General features: G+C 43.1%; 2 gene segments (V, D, J or C); both read right to left on the reverse strand.

Annotated features, from left to right (window-relative positions):
• Nucleotides 1-379: 379 nt before the first annotated feature.
• On the reverse strand, nucleotides 380-928 carry LOC114909476 (T cell receptor alpha variable 26-1-like). The segment is given in 2 exon segments: nucleotides 380-690; nucleotides 826-928. Coding segments are annotated over 2 exon segments (414 nt in total).
• Nucleotides 929-5,536: 4,608 nt separating this feature from the next.
• On the reverse strand, nucleotides 5,537-11,546 carry LOC114909477 (T cell receptor alpha variable 26-1-like). The segment is given in 5 exon segments: nucleotides 5,537-5,617; nucleotides 6,812-6,907; nucleotides 8,865-8,907; nucleotides 10,934-11,237; nucleotides 11,373-11,546. Coding segments are annotated over 5 exon segments (627 nt in total).
• Between the last annotated feature and the right edge of the window lie 4,205 nt (nucleotides 11,547-15,751).

Consider the following 15,751-nt stretch of genomic DNA (forward strand, 5'->3'; position numbering starts at 1 on the left):
GTTTGTCTTTGTGTATCTCACCAGGCCTGGTCCTGCTCCTGTTCCTGAGTGTCCTCTGTGTTCTATGAAGGTCCATCTCACTTGAAGATTTGAACCTTTCTCTCTCTAAATAAATTCTGGACACACTTCATCCACCTGTCTGTGCTACAGCTACTGTAGCAGTTCTGACCACATTTACAGCACCTTCCTCCCATATTTACTTCACTGTCTCACCCCATCAGCTCCACACAGTCGTGTTTACCACAGTAACCACAGTTACTTCTGAAGCTCTGCTGCTGTGGAACTGATCCCAGACTGTGGGAAAGAAGCTGCATTTCATGGTTGCTGAGAGGAAGTTCTGGGCAAAGGAGTTTTTGTAGAGCTTCTCAGTGGCTTTTGCTCACTGTGCCACCCTCAGAGCACAGTAGTAGATGGCTGTGTCTGACATGGTAAGAGCTTCGATGGTGAGCTGGGTTGAGTCCCTGGATGTGGTACATTTGAATCTCTTACTTGTACTGTGTTCCACACTACTGGATGATCGGGCCCCCTTATAGAGGAGATACTGAGGAGCCTGGTTCAGGTTCTGTCTGTACCAGTAGAGGACTATGTAGTCACTGTTAGTACTGTATTTACAGCTCAGTGTTACTGATTCTCCTTCTTTACCGGACTGTCGATCCTTTTCAGGTCTGATATCATCACCAGCACTCAGTCCTGAGAAGAGAACATATAAATACCAAGGATGACAAAGAAATGGCACAAGAACACAACCCTACAATATTTACCACAGTAAAGAACACAAATCTGAGGTGACAGTGACAACAGGAATTACTGTCCAACAGCTCTGACCTGTGGTGATGGTGACAATCAGTAAGATGAATGATTTCTCCATGTAGAACTGAGAGTAACACGACTGCGCTCCTGTGTTCGCTGTGCTGTGGGTTGTGCTCATTGTTACCTCATTCTTCTGGGCTTAATCAGGTCACATGACCTCCCCTAAGGAATCCTTGCTCGATGTGTCATCCATATGTGGCCCTGACCTTCTTCATTTCAGACCCCTAGGGGGCAGTGTTGTCTTTACTTTTTATGTTGTACTTCTTATCCAGGAGTTTCTGTAAGGGGTTCAGAGTGTTTCTGTCACTGTGGGCCTCAGCGCACAGTAATACACAGCAGAGTCATACAGCTGCACATCCTCTATTGTCAAAGGTACTGAGCCTGTGTTGAGTTTCGCATTAAATCTTTTCTTGTACTCTTCTAATGTATCGTTGTTATATGCATTCCGCCTTAGGATGTATTTGGGAGAATCACGAGGACGCTGGATGTACCAGAAGAGATCTGGGACTGAAGAGGTTGTTTTATAGGTACAGCTGAGAGTCACTGATCCTCCTTCATATCCAATCACATCTCCTGTGGACTGAGTCGCTGTATCCTGAGCTCTGATTTCTGGGGAGAAAAGGACACAATATTTATAAGGCACAACAAAAATCCATCATAATTGACTGAACAAAATGGTTAATTGTGAATATTGCAGTCATACCAAGGCAAATTGCAGCAAGAATGACAATAATGTTGATCCCATGTGCCATTAGTGATCTGTTCAGTGACTAAAGACAACAAACTGATCTGTGTGTCTGTTGCATTTATTCATCTCTCTAGTTGTTTCCTGACTTTTAGACCAAACCTCTCTTCAGTGACAAATGTTAATGAGAAGCTTATGTGATAATAATCGCAGCTGAAACTGTGCTTCTTTCTGATGTTGTGTCGCCCCCTTTAGGAAGTGTGTGCAACATCATGTCACAACGGACTAAATTTTTGTCAGTAGTATCCAGGTATTCATTTTTTAATTTTTGAAGATTTTGCTGGATTTCCCACAAGTTGAAATGAAATTATTTTAAAGTAAATATGATAAGGAAAGATTTAAAGTGTGTGAAAAAATGTTTTGATGTTCTGTTCAAAATGTCAGAGGAAATGTAAAATCTTTGTCGTCTTTTATTGTTAATAAAGGTGATTAGGAATTTTGATTTTATGTCATTTTATCTTGTAGGGGAGACAAGTATCAATCCCATAATTAGTGAATTGTAAAATTTATTGATATAGTCTTATCTCAAGTGATGTGCAAGAGGCTGCATGTATTGTACTTTGAGCTCGTAAGTCAAAGTTTCTTTAAGGGGTCCAGAGTGTTACTGTCACTGTTGGCCTCAAGGCGAAGCAACGTTAAAAAGCAACGATAAAGACTAAAGACCATACTATTACAAAATGTAACCATCCATCCATCCATCTTCCTCCGCTTATCTGGGACCGGGTCGCGGGGGCAGTGGTCTAAGCAGAGCCTCCCAGACTTCCCTCTCTTTCTTTATGATTGCATTGTCTGAACTTTTCTCCTTCGGCGAGTTTTCTTTATGGCACAAGTAGGTCTCAAGTGAAAATCTCACGATATGAATAATTCTTGCAGGCATGTGTTTATTATTTTCATGTGCTTTATTTCTTTGTAATACATTATTCTTTGCTTGGTGGCTTTACTGGCTGTAGTTTCAGATTAATATTTCCCATAAATTAATTTGTTTTGGTGGGGGGTTCGGTAGCGCAGCGGGTTTGGCCAGGTCCTGCTCTCCGGTGGGTCCGGGGTTTGAGTCCCACTTGGGGTGCCTTGGGACGGACTGGCGTCCCGTTCCTGGGTGTGTCCCCTCCCCATCCAGCCTTATGCCCTGTGTTGCCGGGTTAGGCTCGGTTCTCCGCAACCTCGCTTGGGACAAATGGCTTCAGACAAGGTGTGTCTGTGAATTTTTTAAGATTTCAGAAAAATATACAGTATGTATATTTGGAAGCAATAAAAAGACAGTATTTCAGTGTACAGCTGTGTTTTAATTCTTGAAAGAAGGTCAATCAATTTTATTCAGACTTGCATAGATTTAGGTGAAAGAAAGTAACAGCAGAACGTTTGCCATTGTCTTAAAAGTATTTCTTTTCAGTCGCACTGAGGTTTTGTACAGAGTAAATGGGTTTCCTGTCACTGTGGGCCTCAGGGCACAGTAGTACAAAGCAGAGTCTGTCATTGCTGTAGAGGAGAACTCCAGATCCACACGGTTGTTTCCTTTATCCAGTATAACTGACAGATGAGGATGTGTAGATTTCTTTTCCTTTTCACTTGGGTAAATGATCAGGAGATATTCTGGTTTTGATCTGGAGTGCTGTCGATACCATAGGAAAGAGTTAGCTGATCCGCTGTAGTTGCAAGAAAGTGTAACATTGTTTCCCTCCAAAACATGAACTACATCACTGAGTGGTGTAATTGAATCTCCAGCACTGTAATCTGTGGGGAAACAAGAATTATCATGTTAATTCAAGGAAATTAATAAATACTTTGAATATTAAGTGTTTACATTTGTGCATTTATCCCTGAGGGGAACAAGTTCACTTGAAATGCTGACCTGATGCAGTTTTCATAATTTTTACATCAATGTGTAAAAAAATGAACTGTAAATTGACTTACCTACAAGTGCTGAGAGCAGGAGAAATGAAGAGAACAACATCGTGGTGGATGGAGAAAGACACACTGACAGTGGCTACAGTTAGAGCTCAACACTTCCTCTACTGTACAGGAGAACTCCTCCTGCCCTGAAGTGCTCAGCTCCTCCTTCACACACACACACACACACACACACACACACTCAACTGTGCAGGAACACATGTCAGCATCAGGTTATTGCAGGTGATATAGTAATGCTGAATGTATTAATTGCATCACCATCTGCAGGTGAAAACATTATGTTGTCCCTATATTTTTACCTGGTATTTATGCTGATATTAATAATGACATACTCTACTCCCACTGATTCTGTATTCCTGTTAATCAGATATTGCATATAAAATTTAATATGTATGTAAACTGTTCAAGCAATGTCATTTTGTACCCTAGAGCAAACCCATATTCCACTATGGTAAATCAAGGTACTTACCCTCCATTCAAACAACAAAAATGCTCTGCTGTGCAAATGGGTAAATCAGTGCAAAGTGCTTTTCTCAAAGTAATCAGTTCAATATAGACTAATAATATAAGAGCAGCTACTGAAATATTAATTGTACGTTTTTTGAGACATGTTACGTTTCAGAGGAATGTGAAGAGATGAGCTGAGCTGTGCAGTGCAGTTTCCGTAAGGGGTTCAGAGTGTTGCTGTCACTGTGGGCTGCACAGCACAGTAATACACAGCTGAGTCTTCTGTCTGAGTGTCACTGATGGACAGGTTGGTCGAACGTCCCTTTCTGTCCACATCCATTGAGAACCTTCCTTTGGAATCGACTTCATTAACTCCATGAATAATATATTCAGGTTCTTTGTTCACGTGCTGTACATACCAGTACATAGAGTTGAAGTTAGTGATGTCATGGTTGCATGTCAGTAGTGCTTTGCCTCCCTCCAAAAAATACATCAAAGGTTCCTGTTCGACTTTATCTGCATCAACTCCTACTGAAAAAAGGACAAGAAAAAAAAAAACTAATTAGACTGAGAAATTCTATTTCCACTGTTAGAAGCTAAATGATAAACATACTTACAGATTAGTCCAATAAGCAGCACTGTTGTAAAAACAATCATGGTGTCAATTACAGATGACTTTAAAATATGGTTTGAGATCAGTTTCTTCTGGTTGGATCACTGTGGTTACTCAGGTTTATACCCGGCTGTAAAAAGTGGTTTGTTGATGTTTCGGCTCTGGGTTTGAGGGAAGAATGTTCCCAGAAAGATCCAGAACCTTATAAAGTAGAAATAGTGTCATGTACAGTCTGCATCACACAAGCAATTTCTCTGTTACTTCAAAACGCCTTTTTATTCACTGGTGTGAGGGTGAGAACTTTTGTTAAAGAGCGCCACCAAGAGTTCAGGCAGGGAATTAATAAGTGAAAATTCATTTCCCTCGTTAAAATACAGACACAGACACACACACACACTTTCAGAACCGCTTGTCCCATACGGGGTCACGGAGCCTACCCGGCAACACAGGGTGTAAGGCCGGAGGGGGAGGGGACACACCCAGGACGGGACGCCAGTCCGTCGCAAGGCACCCCAAGCGGGACTCGAACCCCAGACCCACCGGACAGCAGGACCGTGGTCCAACCCACTGCGCCACCGCACCCCCCTCTCGTTAAAATAATGACTGCAATTATTTTAAATATATTAACAAATATAGATCTGGCAATTTCAATCTGAGAGCAGTATTTTCTTTTAAAACTATGTGAACCTTATCGCAAATAATGCTGTAAAATACAGTACAGTTTAAGTGTTTGGATTGTGCCACATTTTTTGTTAAGCTGGTTCTGTACATCGCACACGGTATGTGACATGAAAGAACAGCTATGAGGTTAAAATGCAGACTTTTGGCTTTACTTTGAGGGTTTATACAGGTATAAAGAGTGAACCGTGTGGTGATGACAGCTCTTTGTATGTGCTGGACACCCATTTTAAAGAACCAAAAGTAATGGGAGAAAGTAACACAATTTCAAACAAAATCACCATGTTTAGTACTTGGCTGCAAATCATCTGCATTTGGAGACTTCCTAAATTCTGCTACTTGTAGGAATAACCAGATGCTGGACATCTTCCCTGGAGATGATTGTAGTGCAGCCACATTCCATTGCTGCTGGTCTTCTGCATTTGAACAGCAAACTCAACCAGCATAACCAACAGATGTGTGGTGTACCATATCTCCGTGTGTGGTGTACACAGTGCAGTAGATAGCATTCATTTCACGTTCAAGGTCAAGTTCATTATTTGTCACATACACATCCATACTTTGTAAGACGTGCAGTGAAATGCTTTTCCAACTGTCCGTAATAGAGACTGATAGAAGAGATAATATAAATAAGGCAATACAAATAAAGTAGAAATTAGAAACATACTGCGAAAGTATGAAGGATATACAGTATAATGCTTAAAATAGGATACAATAAGTAGTAAAACAAATAAAGTAACAAAAAATATAGTGGTAAAAGAATCTGAAAAAAAATAAAAATATGTAGAGGTGTAAAAATGTGGAATAAACACATTTCACCACTAGAGGGGAGAGATCTTCACGTCACATGACCAATGACTTTTACTCCATATACAGAAATGATATTAATGTTCTGTTACTATGGGACAAATATGTCACAAATACTGAATGAAAACATGGACAGTAAAATTAATAAATGTGGTTGATTATACCCCGTCAGTTAATATACAATTAAAACCGATAAGCAAACTGGAGTTTCATAGTGTGTATTGAACGCGTCTCAAAGTATCAGTCAATGTAAAAAAGACGTGCGTTTCAGGTTAACTGACGACTCAAAATTGTCGATAGATAGATAGATAGATAGATAGATAGATAGATAGATAGACACTTTATTTACAAACATTTAATGATAAGGGGGAGTGAAACCTTGTACACAAATGACGAGTAAAATTCCAAATAAGCACTGAATTTGAACAGTGTCAAAGTGAAGTGTTGTATGTGTAGGCAAAGATCCCAGGATTTATCTGTTTATCTGACACTTTTTTGAAAGTCACTAACAACGATTAATATTTACATTTACATTCTTTCACTTAGCTGATGTTTTTCTCCAATGCAACTAACAATGTTAAGGTATTTTCCATTATTTACCCATTTATACAGCTGGGTAATTTTTACTGGAGCAATACAGGGTAAACATCTTGCTCAGGGTACTACAGCTAGAGGAGAAATTCAAACCTGGGTCCTTCTAGTGTAAGGGGGTGATGCTACCCACTACACTACCTGCTGCCCCCTTAAATTTTAATTGTTGAGTGTGTTTCAGTTGCTGTGAAAGTGCAGTGTTTCTCAGTCACAATGAGGTTTTTGTACCGAGTAAACGGGTTTCCTGTCACTGTGGGCCTCAGGGCACAGTAGTACATCGCAGAGTCTGTCAGTGCTGTAGAGGAGAACTTTAGATTGACACGGTTGTTTCCTTTATCTAGTATAACTGACAGATGAGGATGTGTAGATTTCTTTTCCTTTTCACTTGGGTAAATGATCAGGAGATATTCTGGTTTTGATCTGGAGTACTGTCGATACCACAGAAAACTATCAGCTGATCCTCTGTAGCTGCAGGAAAGTGTAACATTGTTTCCCTCCAAAACATGAACTACATCACTGAGTGGTGTAATTGAATCCCCAGCACTGTAATCTGTGGAAAACAAGAATTATCATATTAATTCAAGGACATTAATAAATACTTTGAAAATAAAGTGTTTACAGTCTTGCGTTTATCCCTGAGGGGAACAAGTTCACTTGAAATGCTGACCTGATGCAGTTTTCATAATTTTTACATCAATGTGTAAAAAAATGAACTGTAAATTGACTTACCTACAAGTGCTGAGAGCAGGAGAAATGAAGAGAACAACATCATGGTGGATGGAGAAAGACACACTGACAGTGTGTACAGTTAGAGCTCAACACTTCCTCTACTGTACAGGAGAACTCCTCCTGCCCTGAAGTGCTCAGCTCCTTCTTCACACACAGCAGACACACACTCAGCTGTGCTGGAACACATGTGAATATCAGGACACTGCAGGTGATGTTTCAGTGTTAGGAAGTTGTAAACTTCGTCTGTTTTCATTATTATTATTGTTATTAATGTTATTTATTGAAAGTTGCCAAAAAGTTTATTCATTTCCAATCACAAAATTTGAAACGGTGCTTTGTTGAATTTTCACAAAGCTGAATTTGCCTAATTTTCTTTTCATAAACCCAAGACAAAATATACAATATAAAATACTCAGGTGGAAGGAATCAGCGTTGCACTGTCCTGCACCTACAGTGTTAATGTAAATAACCGCTAGTGGTATCGTATCCCAGATCAAAACCGGAATACCTCCTGCTCAGTTACGCGAGTGAAACAGAAAAGAAACGTACGCATCTGTGCCTGTCAGTAAATATAAATGGAAAAAAATACTTATTAACTGTAAATGAAGGTCTCTTCATGGAAATTTAATAAACACTGATTTTTTTCACACAAGGAGGGCATCTGCAAATGTGATGTGAACTGTGATTGAATTTTGAGTGAGATTAAATACGTGAAGCTGCATGTATTGTACTGTAAGAGCTGCTCTCCAGGAGTTTCTGTAAGGGGTTCAGAGTGTTACTGTCACTGTGGGCCTCAGCGCACAGTAATACACAGCAGAGTCACACAGCTGCACATCCTCTATTGTCAAAGGAACTGTCTTCGTAGCTTTGTCCAGGCTGGCATTGAATCTTCTGTTGAACTCGACAGCATTTTCACCACCTCCCAAAGCAAACCTTTTCAGGACGTATTGGGGATACTGGTTTGGCCGCTGAAGGTACCAGAAGAGATAAGCATTTATGTCGCTAGTGGTGTAGCTACAGTTGAGAGTCACTGATCCTCCTTCGTATCCGATCACATCTCCTGTGGACTGAATCACTGTGTCTTGAGCTCTGATTTCTGGGGAGAAAAGGACACAATATTTACAAGACATAACCAAACTCCATCATAATTAATTGAACAAAATAATTAATTGTGAATATAAAAGTCATACCAAAACAAAATGCAGCAAGAATGACAATAATGTTGATCCCATGTGCCATTACTGATCTGCTCAGTGACCAAACACTACAAACTGATCTGTGTGTCTGTTGCATTTATCCGTCTCTCTGGCTGTTTTCCGACCTTTAGACCAAACCTCTCTGCAGTGACAAATGTTAACGGGAAGGTTGCAAAAAGTGCTGGGGCTGAAAGAGAAGATGTTTCTGGTGTGATGTCGCCCCCATTAGGCCATATGTGGAATAACATGCTCACAACCTCAGCAGCAGCTTCGTGTGTCAGACCCACAGGTGGACGGAGTGGTCAAAAGCAAAACTCAAGCAAATATACGATATACAGACCTGGACATGGAGGTGCGACTTCAGCTTCAGTCTGTAACTCCACCTGGACACATTTTGGAAATAGAGACACACACAGGTCCTCAGTCACCACAGTCCAATGTGCAATTGTGGAATGTGTGCAGCCACAAGAACTTTTGGACCTCCAGAGGTTAATTCATCCCTCCTTGTTCTATTTGGAAGATTTTAGTTTTACGCTCCTCACTTACCAGTTTGCTTACTTTTTAGCTTTTATTATTTAGCGAATATTGTATTGTTGCTGGGGTGCGGTGGTGCAGTGGGTTAGACCACGGTCCTGCTCTCCAGTGGGTCCGGGGTTCGAGTCCTGCTTGGGGTGGCTTGTGATGGACTGGTGTTCCATCCGGGGTGTGTCTCTTACCCTTCTGGCCTTGTGCCCTGGGTTTGGCTCCTGTTCACCGCAACCCTGCTTTAGACAAGCGATTTCACACAGTGTGTTTGTATACATATATATTATTGTACCTTTTTGGATCTTTGTGTTGTATTTTCTGGAACTTGTTCAGTTCCCTGAGTCACTCCAGTGAGAAGAGCACCATATAAAAATAAGCTGGACCGAACTGAACTTTTTCACAAAGGGACTTCATGTACAATTAGATTGACATCGTTTTGCAAAGATAACAGTGCATATGTGAAGCGTTAGTGGATGCGTAGCCAGTGTACCCTTTAGGGTTAACTCTCACCGGCATTCTGTGTGCAAAGAAACCAAGAAATTGATTTCACTTCAACAATAAAAATATAACTGTATACACACACACACACACATTTTCAGAACCGCTTGTCCCAGACAGGGTCGCGGGGAACCAGAGCCTACCCGGTAACACAGGGTGTAAGGCCAGAGGGGGAGGGGACACACCCAGGACGGGACGCCAGTCCGTCGCAAGGCACCCCAAGCAGGACTCGAACCCCAGACCCACCAGAGAGCAGGACTGCGGTCCAACCCACTGCGCCACCGCACCCCCCTATAACTGTATATTACTTTGGTATTATTATTGTTGTTGCATCCTCTTCCCTGTGAGCAAGATAATTTGAATTAGTTGAGTTAAAAAATATAACTGTAGAAATGGATAAATAACTGCATCTGGCTTACATTTACATGTCTGTTCATTTATCAGACACTTTCCTCCAAACCGACGTACATCTCATAGGAAATACAATGTGTTCATCACATGAGCAAGAAGAGACACTTAGATGCAGACGCATGAGTTTAAAGTACAGTTACTTACTTTCTATTATATGAACCAATGTACATGACACAAGTAGCTGTATAAAGCTTAATCAGGATACCCACGATTTCTCATCACATTCCTAGTAATTAAATTTTTTTGTTGTTGTTGGATTAGCTGTGTAAAGGTTTATTCGGGCACGATCTTAAAGTTATAGTGCATGAGCATTAACCCTTACAAGAACTTAAAAGATCATGAATCTCTGTCCACATTTAAAAAGGGTCTAAGAACTCTCCTCTTCCAGACTCACTTAGCCATTGATCTCTTAAGTTCATGTAAGGTATAAATGTTCATGCAAATAGAATAAACCCAACACTCTCATGACCCTGGGTTTCAGTTCCTTGCAGGACCACCAGAGGTCCTCCCTTTCCCGAAATTGGAAAAGGCATCACGAGTGTGTGTGTGGAGTCTTGTGTGTGTGACAGTGCTTGACTAGTTACAGAAACACTCGAGTGTTTGTCTTTGTGTATCTCACCAAGCCTGGTCCTGTTCCTGAGTGTCCTCTGTGTTCTCTGAAGGTCCATCTCACTTGAAGATTTGAACCTTTCTCTCTCTAAATAAATTCTGGACACACTTCATCCACCTGTCTGTGCAACAGCTCCTGTAACAGTTCTGACCACATTTACAGCACCTTCCTCCCATATTTACTTCACTGTCTCACCCCATCAACTCCACACAGTCATGTTTACCACAGTAACCACAGATACTTCTGAAGCTCTGCTGCTGTGGAACTGGTCTCAGACTGTGGGAAAGAAGCTGCATTTCATGGTTGCTGAGAGGAAGTTCTGGGCAAAGGAGTTTTTGTAGAGCTTCTCAGTGACTTTTGCTCACTGTGCCACCCTCAGAGCACAGTAGTAGATGGCTGTGTCTGACATGGTAAGAGCTTCGATGGTGAGCTGGGTTGAGTCCCTGGATGTGGTACATTTGAATCTCTCATCTGTTGTATGCTCGCTGCTATATGATCGGGCCCCCTTGTAGAGAAGGTACTGAGGAGCCTGGTTCAGGTTCTGTCTGTACCAGTAGAGATAAACATTGTCACTGTTAGTACTGTATTTACAGCTCAGTGTCACGGATTCTCCTTCTGTAGCGGACTGTTGATCCTTTTCAGGTCTGATATCATCACCAGCACTCAGTCCTGAGAAGAGAACATATAAATATTAAGAATGACAAAGAAATGGCACAAGAACACAACCCTACAATATTTACCACAGTAAAGAACACAAATCCGAGGTGACAGTGACAACAGGAATTACTGTCCAACAGCTCTGACCTGTGGTGATGGTGACAATCAGTAAGATGAATGATTTCTCCATGTAGAACTGAGAGTAACACGACTGCGCTCCTGTGTTCGCTGTGCTGTGGGTTGTGCTCATTGTTACCTCGTTCTTCTGGGCTTAATCAGGTCACATGACCTCCCCTAAGGAATCCTTGCTCTATGTGTCATCCATATGTGGCCCTGACCTTCTCCATTTCAGACCCCTAGGTGGCAGTGTTGTCTTTACTTTTTGTGTTGTACGTCTTATCCAGGAGTTTCTGTAAGGGGTTCAGAGTGTTTCTGTCACTGTGGGCTTCAGCGCACAGTAATACACAACAGAGTCACACAGCTGCACATCCTCTATTGTCAAAGGAACCATCTTCATACTTGTGTTTAGACTGACATTGAATCTCCCCTGGAACCCTGGGGCATGTTCTTCACCTCCAAAAGAAAACTTTGTCAGCATGTACTTGGGAGAATCATGAGGACGCTGGATGTACCAGAATAGGTAGTGTCCACCTGTGATGCTTGTGGTGTAGTGTAATGATGACGTATCATGGTGGAGACTAAGGGGTTGCTCCGCCCCCTCGTTGCTGGCTCCCGGGCGCGCAAGCTGATATACGTGGCCGTGTACACCCTTGTGCCTCGCACGTTTTGGAGATTGCTTTAATGTTGGTTATTTTATTGTAAGGACAGCTGTGTGAAATATGTTATCCATAGTTTCCCACAAGATATTAAAAAGAAGAGCGTCCTTTTGTCCGTGTCCATCTGGATTTATATACTTTTACGCCTTTCTGGAATCCACGTGAGGATCTGGGCTAACTCATTAGCTTAGCCGGATCGTTACAAATGGCGCCCGAACTGTGAATGAATACCCTTAGAAGGAAAGGTTTGGACACTGGACAGTGAGTATATTTGGAGTATCTCTTTGGTGGATAACGAAGGAAGCAGGCGAACTATTTTTGGAATTCGACTTTTTTATTTGCCTCGCGCACGTTGGCTAGCGGATTTACGATATTTCATTCACTCGTGCACGGTGTGGCAACCTAAAACTCCAGTTGGCCAGACCGTGGGACATTTTTCCTCGTCTTTTTCCCATTTCCTGCGGAGTTCTACGCGCCGTGAAAGAGAGGAGAGGGAAATTTAAAAGGAAAAAAAAAAGGGGGGTTAAAGGTTAATTGTATGTGAGTGTGTAATATATGTTAATAGTTATTAGCTAAATAATGAAAACTGACCAGTGCTGAGTTTAAGAGTAATTCATCATGTAAGGTTATTTGATGATATTATTTTCTTATGTATTGTAATACACTGAGTGTCTTCCTATTGCACATGCTGTTTTAGCCTACTTTAGGATAATTTTTTTTTCCAGTTATTCATGGTCACGTTTCTGTTTTGATTCTCTCGGTACATTTACAATGGCTAGACGTATTGTTGCATTTGTGGATGACGATGGTGAAGGTGATGGTGTTCCACTTGGGCTGTTGGGTGATGATTCGGTCACAATTCAGCATCTTGCTGCTCAGGTAAAAAAGTTACAGCAACAAGTAGATATGCTGACATCTGCATTTAGTATGTCTGTTGACTTGCAACACAGCTTGCTACAGCAGTTGGAGATCCAGACCTCTTCACACTCACAGGGACCAGACACACATGCCCATCCTATGTTTACCTCCACCCCTGCTACACGCACACTCACAAAGCGCAATAGTCGAGATGCCGAGGATTCTCAACATTCGCATGGACAGGATGCTGGTGCCCATCCTGGGCACACTTCTCTCACTGCGGCACACACTCTCTCCGAATGCACAGCCCGGTCATGTCCACACCCCCCGCTGGTTAGTTCTGCTCACCTTTCTGGCCTTGTGCCACCCAAGTTTGATGGGGGTGATTCTATTGACCCAGAGGATTGGCTTCAGTCTGTTTCGTTGTACAAAACAGCGGTTGGCTTACCTGATACTCGGTTTTTTCTAGAGTTGACGAGGCTGTTTGAGAGGGAGCCTCGGAAGTGGTACTCTGCCATGCAGCCCCACCTACTGTCGTGGGAACATTTCTCAGATCTCTTTCGTCAAGCATTCTTACCAACAGACAATGAAGAGAAGATCTGGAGAGGGATTTTAGACAGTGTTCAGGCTTCTGATGAATCACTTCCCACCTTTGTCGCTCACCTGGTGACTGAGTTCAAACGACTGAGGCAACCACCATCTGAGCAAGAACAGATCGAGGTGATTTGCCGGCATGTCTCAGACCAGTATAGACTGGCCCTCCATGCGGCCGCACCCACAACTTTAACTGAGCTGCTCCTGACTGCCCATGAGCTACACGCTGCCTTGGGGCCTATCTCCCCTAACAGGACTGCCACTTCTGCTCAGCTGGCCCAGCGACCAAACTTGCACTGCTACAAATGTTTTACCCCCGGGGTCACCACGCGTAACTGTGGGACCTGTAGGAAAACTAGGCAGAGTGGAAACACAGAACCTGGTGGGGGGGCAGCTGCGAGTCCTCAGGCAGATCAAGAGAACCCAAACGCTCCACAAGACACTAGGGGTGACCCAGGTGCTCGACCGCGTAGGTTTCAGCGGCCCCGGGGTGGAAACCAGAACCTGGAACCGGGGCCCAGCGTACAGAGCACAGGGGGTTCTCACTCCGTTAATTTGGTGCAGGACAGCCCACGGAAGTCTAAGAACTCCCCTTTGTCGTCAGTGGTAATGGTTAACCAAGTTTTTCTGAAGGCGACATTGGATACGGGTGCGTCCATTTCAGCAGTCCATCCATCCACTCTTCTTAGGTGTGGAATAAATGAGGATATTGTTCTCCCTTGGACTTTCTCCCCACTTGAGTTGGCTGACTCAAAACAGTGCACTCCTTCGGGTGTTGTGTGGCTGCCCGTGAGCTTGTTGGGTCACTTGTTCACACATCGCTTTGCTGTGATTCCAGACCTGTCTTGCCCCATTCTTTTGGGTACTGATTTCATGATCCAGGCAGATGTTCATATTCATCCGGCCACAGGTAATGTTAGGTTGGGAGACAATGCAAACTACGCACCAGACCTAGGCCTGTTGGAGGGGGAGTTTGGGGACTTGGAAGGTCATGTAGCTTGCCTGACTTTTAAGGATACCAAAGTTGATTTTATCCCAGTGTTGGATCAGGCAGCTTTACTTCCGGCAGACAAGGAAAGGCTGGCAAGCCTGTTGCGAGACTTTGAATATCTTTTCAGTGGAAAGCTGGGGAAGACCTCATTAGTTGCACATATAATCGACACAGGAACTGCGAAACCGGTGTGCCTTCCTCCCTATCGTGCCTCATCCGCTAAAAGAAAGATTATCGAAGAGCAGATTTCTAAAATGTTGGAGGATGATATTATTGAGCCGGCTTCAGGGCCCTGGGCGTCCCCAATCGTGATAGTGGAAAAGCCTGGCACAGAGCCGAGATTTTGTGTGGATTTTAGGAAAGTGAACAAATGTACAGTGAGGGACTCCTATCCGCTGCCGAGAGTAGATGACTCTTTGGATTTTTTGGCACGCGGTAAATTCATTTCAACTCTAGACCTTGCACGAGGTTATTGGCAGGTCTCGTTGGCTGCAGATTCGAGACCAAAGTCAGCTTTTATCTCTCACAAAGGGCTCTATCAATTTAAAGTAATGCCTTTTGGATTGTCAAATGCGCCTGCGACATTTCAAAGGCTAATGAACACTGTCTTGGCAGGGCTCACACACACCTGTTGTATGGTGTACCTAGATGATATAGTTGTTGCTTCACCAACCTTTGACCAACACCTGACAGACCTTGCTAGTGTATTGGGGCGTTTGGCGGAGGCTGGCCTTTCGTTGAAGCTGGCTAAATGTCATTTTTGTACGCCAAAACTTCGTTACTTGGGTTACCTGGTAACCCCAGGAGGCATTGGTCCTGATGAGAGTAAGGTTGCTGCAATCAAGCAGTTTCCCACGCCGAGGACGGTTAAAAACATGCGACAGTTTCTTGGTCTGACAAGTTACTATCGTAGGTTCATTTCAGGGTATGCTCGTATCGCTGAGCCCATGTTCGCTCTTTTGCGGGAGGATGCCCATTTCACGTGGTCTCCTGAGTGCCAGCAGTCTTTTGATCACCTGAAGCTGCGGCTGACTAGGGCACCAGTACTTGTTTTACCTAATTTTGGGAAGCCTTTTACAGTTCATACGGATGCTTGCGATGTTGGCCTCGGGGCCGCATTGACCCAGACTGGGGAAGATGGCTTGGAAAGGGCTGTCGCATTTGCAAGCCGCACACTTCACAAGTCAGAGCGCCTATATTCCACTTCTGAGAAAGAGTGCCTTGGGGTGATTTGGGCTCTCGAACACTTTCGTCCATATGTTGAGGGCTCCTATGTAACAGTTGTTACGGATCACAACAGCTTGAGG

Source organism: Scleropages formosus, chromosome 25 (assembly GCF_900964775.1).
Source record: "Scleropages formosus chromosome 25, fSclFor1.1, whole genome shotgun sequence".
Classification (NCBI taxonomy): domain Eukaryota; kingdom Metazoa; phylum Chordata; class Actinopteri; order Osteoglossiformes; family Osteoglossidae; genus Scleropages; species Scleropages formosus.